The sequence below is a fragment of the Opisthorchis viverrini genome (assembly GCF_000715545.1).
Source record: "Opisthorchis viverrini unplaced genomic scaffold opera_v5_246, whole genome shotgun sequence".
Taxonomy (NCBI): Eukaryota; Metazoa; Platyhelminthes; class Trematoda; order Opisthorchiida; family Opisthorchiidae; genus Opisthorchis; species Opisthorchis viverrini.
In genome coordinates, this window is record NW_008751902.1 from 178,578 (window position 1) to 192,677 (window position 14,100).

A 14,100-nucleotide genomic window follows, 5' to 3' on the forward strand; every position below is an offset into this window, starting at 1 on the left:
AACCCATTATTGTCGATTAAATCTACGGGGTTCACATAAAGGCCTCTTATCAGGTCCCTTTGCACTTACATCCATCTTTGCTACTACTGCTGTGTTGGTTTCCTAAGATTGTGTAAAGTACAGGAAAGAAAACTACCGCGCATTACCGAATATACACCCATTTGCAAACAAATTTGTTTTTCGAGATATACACCCATTTGCAAACAAATTTGTTTTTTCGAGAGACTCACCGGGAACCCAGATGAATCTCTCGTTTGTGATGTTCTCAGTCGGATCTCGACGAATTTTCAGCAATCTCGTGAGTAGCACACTAAGAAGATTACTACGCACGTTTTCCGAATTGTTTACAGGAGATTCACCCTTTTCCTGGAATGCGCAGTTGGCCGAAGTATGTGTGATAACCGTCCTCAGAGTTGAGAAAACGACTACACTATTGTAAGTTTCCATTCTGACTGACCATTATTCACTCCCCATAAAATATAATTTCCCATGATACTTAGGAGGAATTCGGTGACCCTCTGCATTAGATAAGTTCATTACATTTGATCACACAACACACAGATATTGTTGTTCTATAAAGTCAGTGGACTAAAATCCTCATATTTTATGTATACACGCCAATCCATTGATAGCAAAGCATTGTAATCAGATTATACATGCTATTTAACTGGAGTAAGCAGTATGACTATACACCCAGCCCTAGAATCCGAGAGAAATTAGTCACTTTATCTGAATAAACTTGATTTCTAAACGCGTTAAGGATATTTCTCCAGTTTGTTTCGCTCACAGATGGTGAATTCCAGCCCGCCAGTGAGCAAGTGTTTCCGATATTTCCACGGTTAGCATAGTTGAATGAAGGCCGAATAGACGCTGGTGTTCAGTGAAAGAATTGTGTTTGAACCAGGCAATCAGGAATAAGTAGACTTAAGAAATAGTCATTCAGATCACGGTCAGCGCATTCGAGCTACTGAGCATTCAAACTAAGTCCAAAACTTACCAAGAACGAGAGGCCACCTTTCTAGATTTCCGTAGTTGTGAACATCCCGACTCTATCAGTAATTTTTCAGTTTACCTGAAAGCTACATTTAACGTCTCCTGATAAATTTTTGCGGTTTGATCAACGATACTATTTCGACTTCACACCTAACCCAATATGCATGACTTGTCCGCTACCATATCTTTTTGCACGGTACAATTAAAATGAATTGCCTGACACGCAAACACGTCCCACTGACGCATTTATCACTTTTTTTTATAAAGCTTCCACGCGAGTAACAAGGAGATCGCTCAGAGCGTGGAAATCGAATTTAGACTGTCAGCTAAAGTTCCACCACCTCAACGACTAATCACTCGGTCAACGTTGCGTCTACTATTACAATGGCCCAACCAGCTGAAAACCTATCAATTGCAAGAGCTCACACGAATCAATGCCAGTCTGGCACATGCGCTCAGGGTACGAGTTAATCCGGAAGTTAGTGCTAGCAGTTTGTTCATTTACGACGTAAGTTACTGAGAGTTTGAAACTTCCTTGTATAACCGTGTGTTTTGAACCAATTCTCATTGGGTACGAATGGGTACGTTTCCCAAGTGATAAGATTATCAACACTTAAAGTGTACCTAGATGCATGGTTAGATGTTCAATGTGTGTGGCCTTGTTGGTCTAAATATGTGGTTGTTGAAGTGAGAAATTTTGGAAACCTCATCATAAAAGAATCACTAGTATTCAAGAGATAGGCCGCACATAGCTCCAACTTTTTCATCATTTTCACAATGATTTCACTGATTATTTGGGGCGGCGTGTGTTATGAGATGCCAATGTTGCCTTGAAAGCTGATAAGGAACGTGAATACATGACTCAACGACTTTATCAAAGGATAAATACTTATTTGGAAGAGTAATAGGTGGATAACTTGCAAACAAGTAGCATGATGCAAGCTGCGGTGCCAATATGCTTCCATCCTAGTGTAACATTTACCATTTGGTCCCCTCTCAATCCAGCTTAAATGTATGCTATTGGTAATTTCTACGAGTATGTGGCCTCCATCATTTAGCAAATCCAGAAAGCGACGACCTAAGCAAATCTAGATATTTTCAACATAGGATTCCCTTAGAGCTCCTATGGAAGGTAATATCAATTGATTCACTTGAGGAATTAGCCTTCCAGTATGACAGCTGCATCTTTTCAATTGCGATTTCTTTCTGTGATTGAAATCGTTTCATGCCGGAAAGCCGAAGAGCACTGTCCAGCTGTTTCAGATTTATTGGGAATTACAAGAATCGCGCGTCTCACGAAACTCCAACAAGGTTTGAGCCAGCAAGCTATTCGGCCTAGACTGGCTGGTGAGCAGTATGTGTGACTCGCACTTTTAAGGGATAAAGCGCTGCTCATTCTACTTTCACGTGACATACATTTTTTCTCGCATTTAATTGATGGCTAGGACATCCCATTTATAGCTATTTAAGTAAAATAGTAATGAAAAAACTTTGCAAAGGCGTGCTATTTGCATGGGCGTGGAGATACTTTTCGTGAACCGGGAGAAATCCACTCTGGATGCTTTGTATTCAGTTAAGTATCATCCAGCATCTTGAACGGGAAACAAGAACCACCTGGCTTTGACAGACAACACCGGACCTGCTGAGGAATGAGGAATCCGGCTGAGTAAAGTGTTGGATTGTGCTGCTCCTTTCCTATATGCAAGGGAACCAACGTACACTACTGTGCAGCACACAACCAGGTGCATATTTAGCTTGCTGGGCTGTGTGTATCTACCTTAAATGTTTTACATGTTGAAATGTAGCTATGTTATCAAATGTACAGGAGTAATTTTTGATCTACAAAAGCCAGGCATCTTCGGGATTGAACGGGATTAGCAATGTATTCTGCGCCCGACCTATGGTGCTTACGATCGGGTGGAAATGCTCAGTCAGCACAGTGCGACCTAATATGCATGCTAAGAACCGCCTTGACACATTTCCTTACTTGATGAAAAGTGCAATCTATACCCAGTTCCTTGAATGGGACTGTTGATCCAATTGCTCTAGACTGGTTAACTTCTATCTCTTGAAAAAAAGGATGGGAGAAAGTTGACTAAGTCAAGTTATGGCTTCAAGCCACAATATCGTATAACTGCTTGGTATTTTTCATGTTGAGGAGGATGGTCGAAACCCGATTATCACAACCAAACGCGTCCAGAGTATATCGTAAACCGGGTGTTCCTTAGCTATTCGTTGGTAAGATTTATAAAAATGCAGGTATTTTGTTCAACTGGATGCAGCAATATTTAACCAATTCAAAAAATCATCAGCATGACATTCGTAGCCAGACTCTGCGCGTGCATTAGACACGATGTCCGGACTTCCCGCGTTCAATTCGTTAGTCCACTTCAATGTTGTCTGCATGATAATGATTTTTAGGGCATCTTGCGAATGCCCTGGAGACTCGATTTCTTGAAATTATGGTTAGTTTAAAAAGCAGCCTTCTGTGGAATGGTCAGGCGATGCGAAAAGGAAATGAAACAATGGCAGTGAATTCGGCTGTCGTGTTCCCAATGTGGCGTTCGCATTAATACGTATGTCAAGTTCTGGCTTACTGTAATCTACAAATTATCGCGTCATGTGGTAACTTACTACTGTGAAGAAACAATCCTTCGTCTTAGCAACGAGCTATATTTTATTTTCTCAGACTAAACACAGTTCATAATGTTTCTGGGAAGAGTCCGATAGTCCGCGATCTGTTTTTCGCCTTCTCGATTACCTAAGGTAGAGGGCAGTTCCGGAACAGGGTTCTGTCATGAAGACATACTGCAATATCTCCAGTGACGTACCAAGCAAAAGAGACGCGGCCATCGTGCAACCCATTCACTTGAATGGTAACATAAACTGGTGACATCGCTATGCTTTTGTTGAATCTCCCGTCCAAACCAAATCATCTGCAAACACGCGTAGCCTCGGAACTTTGGAATGAAATAAAAGATTAGCTTAACGGAAATCTGGGAACACCACGAACTTGATGAGCTCCAAGAATAACGTGGTCTCGAATACTTCCCTGCAACCTTATGGGCAGCACTGCGTCAAGCAAATGTACTGTGATATCAATAAGCAACAGTCTAGCTTTGAGTTATCTCCACCCATACTTAACATAGTCTTGCCAGAAATATGTAACTGGAATTAGGCTGGACAGCTGATAACCGGATCAAAAAGTTTAGCAGTTTTAAAAAGTTCAAAATAGTGTTATGAACAGTAATCCTTGGGGTCAAGTTGCACGCCATTCCGCGGTTACCACCACCGGAATACTTTTGAATAAAACAAAAAATCGCTTTTATTTATATATTCACTGCAGCCGTTAATTTTACACGTTTTACTTCCGGTAAGGTAGCCAGCTAGTCCGTCATACAGAAAGCAATGACAAAAAGTATCTCCGAGAGACTGCTAAGGGAGACAATCTTTCAATTCCTTGCAGAACTGTTCGTAGCTTACGAAAGAACCCCGACAATTAGAGAATTCAACTTTTGTACAACTGCGCCAGTTGACCGCATGTGGTCGTTGCACATTTTCCTAGTAGCTGAAAGTTGACATGCACTAGAATATGTTGCAAAGAACCACATAACAGATCCCTTACAAACAAAGATGTGGTCACGTTGAAACAAAAGTTATTTCCGTACGTTTTCAGAGTCTTCAGATGCACTTTATCCAGCCCTTGAAACCATGTCATTATAGAGACAGAAATCCAGCGTCATTATGTAGCTCATGCGGTCAGAACGTTGGGCAAGTAATATTTCTGTGGTTTAATTGCATAACTCTGACATACGATCGCGTCCGTCACCATTCACTAGACAACGTATATGTGACGGTAGCATAGATGAAATATCCGTCATGAGTGTCTTTACCCCGTTCTGCATGCTGTGGATTGGAATTTTAGTTCAATACTCGATCGGGTTGCTTCAGTGAAATATCGGTTTGTAATGGTTAATGCTTGGAAACTAATGAAGACCACTTATGTAGCACTGTGACGTTGGGTGTTGCATCATTGAGCTGTGTATTTTGTACAACCAAGTTATCCTGCTCGTTGGTGGAGTAGCGGTGCTGAGTAAGTGTGATATTGCTGCGCCAACCCAGATCTGACCAAAAAGTGTTATGGGTTCGAAGAAGAAAAAATTGTTAACTTTCCAGCTCAGTGTCGTCAAGCGAATGTTAAAAATCCATATACATCCAGGAAACTAGATTCCAATAAAAGCTGTCTTGGATTAAAGCCCTGTGGCATTTGTAAGCGAACTGCTTTCTGAGTGACGTCCAGAAGAGTAATGTTTAGGAACAATTATACTCCATCCCTAGGGATCAGGCACAAAATTAATTGATTTTATTACCGCCAACTCTGTAAGTCGAATAAAGCAGCGTTTGCGTCAAAAACTCACAATGGTTTTACGGGTTTGCTGAAAATATTGTTAGCCGAAAACGGGCAGTCGCAATCGCCATTCACATGTACGCTACAGACCACCATATTGCTCCGGCTTATTCTGCCGAAATGATTCGGCGCAATCTCTCGAGCACCGAATTTTGGCACGAGAGCACCAGACAGAAAAATAACAAAACTATTGAAGCTATCTTTTTGGCCAGCTAGGCCTCCTTTTGTCAAAATAAACCCAAAAGTTTAACATCATTTTTACCCACAAGCCAAACTCCCACCACTGTGTGAATTGTGTTCTTGTTTCTATACCTAAATTTTCACTTAATCGCTCTGCGTGCCCAATGCGGCGCGATAAAAAACAATCGTTTGGAAATCTAGTTCTTAGATGAAAGTTGAATCTCCAACAATTCGGAACAACTATTTGTAAATATGAACAGAATTTGCACACGTTCGGTTATTTCACGCTGATCATTGCTTTGGTCAAAATACCAAATTTTCTCCAGAGTTACCGATCAAAACAACTAACCCGGGGCATTGATTGTGCCCACAGATGCTATGAGATTTGCTCAAGCGAACATAAATATTTCAGCCGCCAACAATCCAGAGCATGAGTGTCCAGCTTTTGGAGTGCCACAGTTTTCTGTCAACCGGAAATTATTCTTTTTATTTGACAGTTGTTGATATAAATCACAGCAGGATTCATCACCATCGTACATTTATCAGTGTCCTCCGAAATAATCAACCCAAAATCGATCAACCGAATTCAAGTAAATATCAAGCAGCCCGCGTTTGTTAGCGGATTGCAGGCTATCAAATGATACTTTGTCACATTTTTTTCCTGCTGATCACTTTAAACGTACATCACAAACAGTTGCTGTTTTCAATGTTTTTAAGCAAGCATATGCTACTAAGGTTAGCCCAAGCTCTTATTCAATATATGCATGTCCGTTTAGTGGTGTAGTGTCATGACCTATGATGCCGTGCGAGAACGGTCTGATATCTTGATGTGGATAACAAGACTAGTGATACGATTTCCAGATCAAATGTAGGAAAACTTTCACCTGGAAATCTGCAGTGCACAGTATCCGCTGATTACTATCTTTTGTATTCAGATGGGGACTGCTTGGGAATTTTGTTACAACATTTCGGTTAAACTTCAGGCGGAAAATTGATATTGTTTATTTTTTAGTGTAAAGCAATGCAAAAGGCATTTTAAAACACCAGAAATGTTCCAATGCGAGGATGACTTTATTGAATGTGTAACAATAATCCGCAGAGTTTTAGAGTTAAACCAGTAATTGGAGTATTCCTATCTGTGAATATAGAGCAACGAAGAAGGGTAACTTTAGCTTTTTTCGAGAAGAACACATCCTGGATTGCATAGGCCACGGACACGAACAAGCTAGCAAATCTACAAAAAGGCAACCATCTAGAATCAATCGAAATTGTCCAACAGGTTTCAAGCGTCCATCGGACTGCCCTGTGGGAAATCCTGGCAGATGAATCAGTTGACGGGCACACCCAGATCACACGCCTTCTCGCCGTGTGTTAGACAATCCAGTCGCATGGTGTAAACACGGTCACCTATTCAGGGTGATGACTCAGTGTGCGTTGATGAGGTAATGGTAGCACGCTTCCCTGACTTTAACGTGTCTAGGGATCAGATCTCGGCATGATCAAGAATAGGCAATGCTCACAGGTCCTAAAAAGATCCAAATTCAAATGAAGGGCCTTCGTTTATTTGATCTGGACTTGCAAGTAAAGGTTCCAGATCAGGAGGAAAATTGTTCAAACGCAAATGAGGCAATACAAAGAATCTCTGACAAGCTTACCAAAATTGTGCCACGAAACATTGCCCAAAACCTCGCTCTACTGTATACATCTTCTTTACATTGTTTGCAGATTCTACAATTTTTCACTTCTGTAAATGACTCAGCTCCTGGTAAGTCTTTATCCCGATACTTTTCTTTTTTTTAATTACATTGGCAGCTAGACCTTTGTTACAGCACATCAGGGGCAAAACATGTGTGCTCATTATCTCTTCCTATTAGATATCAGGTATTTCAGGGTAGTCCACATCACACAAGCCTTTCGGCTAATTTCTGGTTTATGAATACCGACCGCTTTTAAAATAACTCATGGTTTGGTATTCTTATGATATTTAAGCTCCTATAGACTAGCTCCTTGGTCTTTGTTAGTCTCGCATTGTGTTGAGTTTTTCCTATTTGCAAAATACTCGTAGCCAGTCAAGTTTTATCCCAAAAAGGTATCGATAACAAACTTAGGGGCTCTGTTGAAGATGAAACGTCTTCTATGAATGATACTTTTGACACCATGGTGCATGTTTACTGAATCTAAATAGTGTTGTTGCATTTTTCAATGCTGGGCAGGACAAAATAAAGACACTAATGCCGGAAATACTGAGGTAAGATACGATTGTTTGGATGACAGAAAAATCTTGATGTGACGTCATGCTGGCCACCTGACAGACAAAATCACATGTGAGCAACTTGGACTGGTTAGGATTGGATCGTTAGTGTTCAGATATATGATTTATCTTTATTCATTGTGCTTGAAGCTGTTGCTTGAACAGTCACTCAATGCCGAAACCATTGTTTTGAATAAAATATGATTTACAGTGTACACCTGGGTCTTGAATATACCCCATAGTTAGGGTGGCGGGGTGCTGCCATATGGGATCAGTTTGCAGAATAACTGAAATCGTACTTAGTTTCAAATACTTTCACCGATTTCTAATGAACATTAAACCACTTCCACTTCGAATACTCTATCGAATTTGCAGACAACTACTCCATACAAAAGGAGTACATTTATCTGTCAACCGTGTGAGACCAGTAATGGTTTGGATAACTTTCATGTTGATGCTAACGTGGTACGAAACAAGGAAACAGACAAATGCAAAGTACCAACCTAATAAATAGTGTCTTCAAGTTTGTCCAAACTAGTGTGATTGGGTCTCTGACTGATCTGTGTGCATTTAGTCACTAGGAGTAACAGCGATGAATCAGGTAACAGAACCCTAGTAGTTAAAGACATGACACTGTTATTTTGTTTACTTTAAAACCAGAATATCATATACCTAATTGTTACTCATCATAATTGTGAGCTCACCAAAATGGAGGAAAACGTTCAGAAGTTGGAGCTGAATTTTCTGCATACAAGAGAGTTTACAAGTTATGAGTAAAAGTTTGGGGGTATACATCACGTTTGAAAAATAATCCATGTAATACGCATGCCGGGTGGGAGTTCAATGATGTAAAAATAACAGGAGTGTAATAGTCTCATAAGGTTTTAACACATGCTCTTACACGTTGTGGTCATGAAAACAGTGCGGAAATGTATTTAAATCAGTTTAAGAGGAGAGTTTAAGTGGCGATAAGAGCTGCAACCACCTCGATACCATCTCCTGTTTGCAACTATACAGTCACAATTATGGAAACTTATGGAGCAACTATGGAGACGTTACACTCGTATATCGAGTAGCTGGTGGGATAAAACAGCTAGTGTCTCGCCAAAGGCTAGCCGTTTGGTACCAAGTACCGACAAATTTCAACTGGTTTTAATGCGATCAATGAATATCGGTGAGAAAATTCTTGCAACCATTGCTAATGACATTAGCATTGATGTGCGGTAAACTCTCTTTACGTGCATATCTGAAGGCAGCATTGCACGTGCACCGTACTTGGATTCACTGCGCACCATCGCCCGGAGCTTATTTGGATTGCTAAGTATTGGTCCTATTGATATTTAGCACCTTGGAATTGGTACCAGAAAAAGACTAAATCGACCTGTCAGCCTTCGATGTGGAGCTACAGATCTGGTATTTTTGTTGGACGTCAAATGGTCTCTATAAATATCATGGTCAGTTTTCGGCTCTAAAAGTTTGACAGTAAAGCTGCCGAGTTATTCTCGCTTCACCAAATGCCGATTTCTGACAGCGCTCTTGTGCGGGTATCAAAAACGCATATTGCTGTTAAACGCACCACCAATCGAGCGAATATGTTACCTGAAATAACTTGGTTCCCTGAGAAAAACCAGATAGCACGTGGACAATGCAATCTCAAATTCAGCTGTTCAATAGTTCTCTTAATTGGTTGTTTTGTTCGCAGTAATGATGCACCTATCAATCTAGCAGATAGTACGATTTTTTCTGATGAGAAACCACAACATGTTTGTGTTTCAATGATGGAATTTATCCAGCTGTTTCATTCTTTGCCTTACTCATCAGTAGGAGACGGTTCGAGGGTACACAATACTCTTTCGAAAAGAATGATTTCGTATGCCTATTTTGACGTCATACATGTTGGTCATATGGAATTGAATGATTGTCCAAATTTTTTATTTTTAACACTGTTTAGCACTCCTGGAACTCGAATGGATATTTTTACCCTATGGATTACCAACTGATCATGACAAAGATTGGGCCGCAACCTCAATTGCCCTAAACACGACAGATGGTCGACATTTTGGTGGTGGAGGTTTACCGGGAACACACATAAGTTATGTGGAACGTTCTTCACTCACACTGACCCTGTCCGAATTGTTGGTTCGCTGCAAGAGCACCAGTTTGGATGGAGCCGAAATTGCACTGAAAGCTGCAGAAGAGTCCTTTCGACCATTTATCCTCAAGAGTGTTCAGTTGAATGATCTAGAAAACTCTGCCTGTCACACAGCAAAGCGGTTTACGGAAAAGTCTCAATCAGGTGCGTATCCGTCGGGGAGTGGACTGACAGGTGATAGAGGTCAAATGATTTTGCAAAAAGGTATGTGTGGCGCGTCATAAGCTATGACGCTTGGGCTGCAAATTAAGAATAAGTTGAATAGCCTGTAACCATATCCTTTTCTGTAGGTCATACATCAAAATTAAGTAGAACTTTGAATTTTTCACTTGATGGGCAAGAGCAGTTATGTTAATTGATACACGGAAGAGGATTGTTGCACCACTTCTTTTTTCGTTTTTGCCCAGCTGAAATACTCCACCAAGAGTGATCTTCTATTCTCTATTCGACTTAAAGAGGGCAAGATGGCTCAGGTAGTTAGAGCGCAAATTTACTGTCTGGAAGATCTGTGACATCTGCCTCTCGATTTCCCCTGTTCTAGGCTTGGGCAACCTGGCAGTATCCCGCTGTGCTTAGCACGTGGACAATGCAATCTCAAATTCAGCTGTTCAATAGTTCTCTTAATTGGTTGTTTTGTTCGCAGTAATGATGCACCTATCAATCTAGCAGATAGTACGATTTTTTCTGATGAGAAACCACAACATGTTTGTGTTTCAATGATGGAATTTATCCAGCTGTTTCATTCTTTGCCTTACTCATCAGTAGGAGACGGTTCGAGGGTACACAATACTCTTTCGAAAAGAATGATTTCGTATGCCTATTTTGACGTCATACATGTTGGTCATATGGAATTGAATGATTGTCCAAATTTTTTATTTTTAACACTGTTTAGCACTCCTGGAACTCGAATGGATATTTTTACCCTATGGATTACCAACTGATCATGACAAAGATTGGGCCGCAACCTCAATTGCCCTAAACACGACAGATGGTCGACATTTTGGTGGTGGAGGTTTACCGGGAACACACATAAGTTATGTGGAACGTTCTTCACTCACACTGACCCTGTCCGAATTGTTGGTTCGCTGCAAGAGCACCAGTTTGGATGGAGCCGAAATTGCACTGAAAGCTGCAGAAGAGTCCTTTCGACCATTTATCCTCAAGAGTGTTCAGTTGAATGATCTAGAAAACTCTGCCTGTCACACAGCAAAGCGGTTTACGGAAAAGTCTCAATCAGGTGCGTATCCGTCGGGGAGTGGACTGACAGGTGATAGAGGTCAAATGATTTTGCAAAAAGGTATGTGTGGCGCGTCATAAGCTATGACGCTTGGGCTGCAAATTAAGAATAAGTTGAATAGCCTGTAACCATATCCTTTTCTGTAGGTCATACATCAAAATTAAGTAGAACTTTGAATTTTTCACTTGATGGGCAAGAGCAGTTATGTTAATTGATACACGGAAGAGGATTGTTGCACCACTTCTTTTTTCGTTTTTGCCCAGCTGAAATACTCCACCAAGAGTGATCTTCTATTCTCTATTCGACTTAAAGAGGGCAAGATGGCTCAGGTAGTTAGAGCGCAAATTTACTGTCTGGAAGATCTGTGACATCTGCCTCTCGATTTCCCCTGTTCTAGGCTTGGGCAACCTGGCAGTATCCCAGCCGCTGTGCTTCCCCCGGGTGGCATTGCAGTTAGGCACCGGAAGCCTGTTACAGTCTGTTATATTAGAAAACAAAAAAGTATCAGTCATTAAAAGTACGAGATATAGAGGTATGTACCACAAACTTATGCATTCATGTTGATGACTCCTCGAGTAAATCATTCTGCTAACTCTTCAAAAACGTTTTACTTACCCCAAAGTTGTCAAATGCAATGTGAGGTTACTTACCGGTTTTCCCATCTTCTTCCTAATCTTTCCAGTGAACTTTCAAATTATACCGGACGTGATCACCAACTTCACCGTATTTGCCGGTACGTTTTTCTACTTAACCATAACAGGCATGATGTCTCCCAACAGTGCGCCGCTCAAACTGGTCAGATGGGTTTCGAGATGCACGGGTACTCAGTATTTGCACAATGTAATCGCATTTTCGTAAGCTGTGATGTGCCCCTGATGGACTAAAGCAATCGGGCAACTGAGTTCAGGGTACCAGTCCAAAGTTTTGAGTTCCATTTAGGCATCTCGAGGTCTCAGAGATGCTGAGAAATAATTTCACCAGCCTTATCCGCCAGAGGTATGGTTGCTTCAGTGGAAATGAAATTATGGTGACCTGCAAAAATATTAGCGTAACTTGGGATGGTTTTTTGGTTTGAGCACATACGCAACAAAATGCAACATTTTGGCGGAAAACATTTTACCACACACTTAAAGATTTTGCAAATAAGAGCGTTGTGCGGCTAACTGGCCCCGGATGTTCGTCCTAGTGATGTTGAGAGTCAACTAACGACTCTTGTCGGTTAGTGATGTTGTCAAAATCTTGTTTCGGTGGATTGGGGGAGTTTCAAATTAATTCTGATCGGCTTTGGTTCCTTAAGCTTCCACTTCAGGGTGCTGCAACTGATGATTACCTCGGGTGCCACTCGTAGATTTTCCTTGGTCTTTGTTGGGTTGTAAGTGTTCCAACAATTTAGTTTGAAGTGGGGGGAGATGAGGTCAAGTGGAATTCAGATGATGACTACTGTTACATCTGATGACCGCACACCAACACATGTCAGGTCGACTGATCCAAAACCGTTCTCCACACGCTAGCCAATTCCACGCCTTCCAATCCGTTCGCGCTGGGATGATTGAGGATTTCTACCGCCTTGGCTATCAGTCTCTGTGACGTGGACCGTAGTCCTCGAGTCAAATCTATTTTCTGTCCCGTGTCCAGTGCGTGTTCCGCAATTGCAATGCAATGCATGGTCGGAAGCTTTGATGTTTTGCTCACCAAACTTAGTTTATTTATTTATTTGTGATCTATACCATCATCCAGCTGATCTTGACGAAATCCCTGTGCATCCAGAGTATTAGATTTACCAAAACGGTAGACGAGTGCTAGTCATATTATGTCCGAAAATATGTTCAATTTTGCAGTTGGTGAGGACAGCGTCTGACTTGGTCAGATGCGACCTGACCTATATTTGCATAGAGGTCCACTTTTCAGTCTAATTTATCAATGGGTTGTTGGAGAGGAATGAGTTAGAAGGTCATTTGTGTGACCCTTGAAGACGTCACTCGAGGATTTTTTGCCAAATTAAACACCCAGACCACAAACAAAGAGAAACCAAGTCACGTAGCACAGTACGTTTTTCACACAAATGACCACCATAATGCAGCACAGAATCAGTTCCCTGTGCTCACTTTCAGTGAGTTTAGACTAGACTAGAACTCAGGATCCTTAAGAAAAGTACAATAATTTCCGGTGTACAGCTTTGTGTCAAACATCGGATGCTTCTGGGGGTACACAGTGTAGCCATTTTGTCGAAACGCATTCAAGAGATGGAATTCAATGCATCCTACTCTGTTGAATTTATTATTAGTGTAGCATTCAAATGAAAACTAGCCATGAGAGGAAATGAATAAAGCTTTCCCTCCCCTAAGCAAGTTTGCCAAAAATAAACTGATAAAAAGTAGCTGACAAAGAATTCTATGGACGAGGAGGTGTCTTAAGAAATACGTCAATGCACTGTAGAAAAATAAACCTCTGTCAAGATTCGTTATGGTCTTGGACATCTTAATCGAATTGTACTGCGGAGCATAAGCGTGGTATTTTCCACTACATCAATTGGAACACAGTGCTGCGTAACAGCCAGTGTGATGTAAAATCACTTCAAATGATTCACTACGATTTCCTAGAGTGGTTGATGACTGTTGGTTGATCATACGCAATGACTTACTTGTGCATGACTACGGTCGCGTAATGAGGAATAAACCGTAAAATGTGAATCAATAAGACGGGCAATTTTTCTCTCACTGTTTTCGCCGCATAAGTCCAATCCTCTTTGTCTCCAATATCAGGGGTGTCATTCAAGAAGTTGATTAATGCGGCCAAAGCAGCCCCACTGAAGAGGATACAATTTATGGAACTAATCGATATCCGTGAGTTTTTCATTCACGTTCTTCGTGATTGCTATG

The 14,100-nt window shown here is 41.1% G+C and overlaps 1 protein-coding gene across 1 annotated transcript; it reads left to right on the forward strand.

The window, feature by feature from the left end:
- Window positions 1-350: 350 nt before the first annotated feature.
- T265_14707 (hypothetical protein) lies at window positions 351-7,345 on the forward strand (the record flags this gene model as incomplete). Its single annotated transcript, XM_009174878.1, has 3 exons — window positions 351-435; window positions 1,261-1,501; window positions 7,307-7,345. Coding segments are annotated over 3 exons (363 nt in total), but the record flags the coding sequence as incomplete, so codon positions are not given.
- Window positions 7,346-14,100: the final 6,755 nt, after the last annotated feature.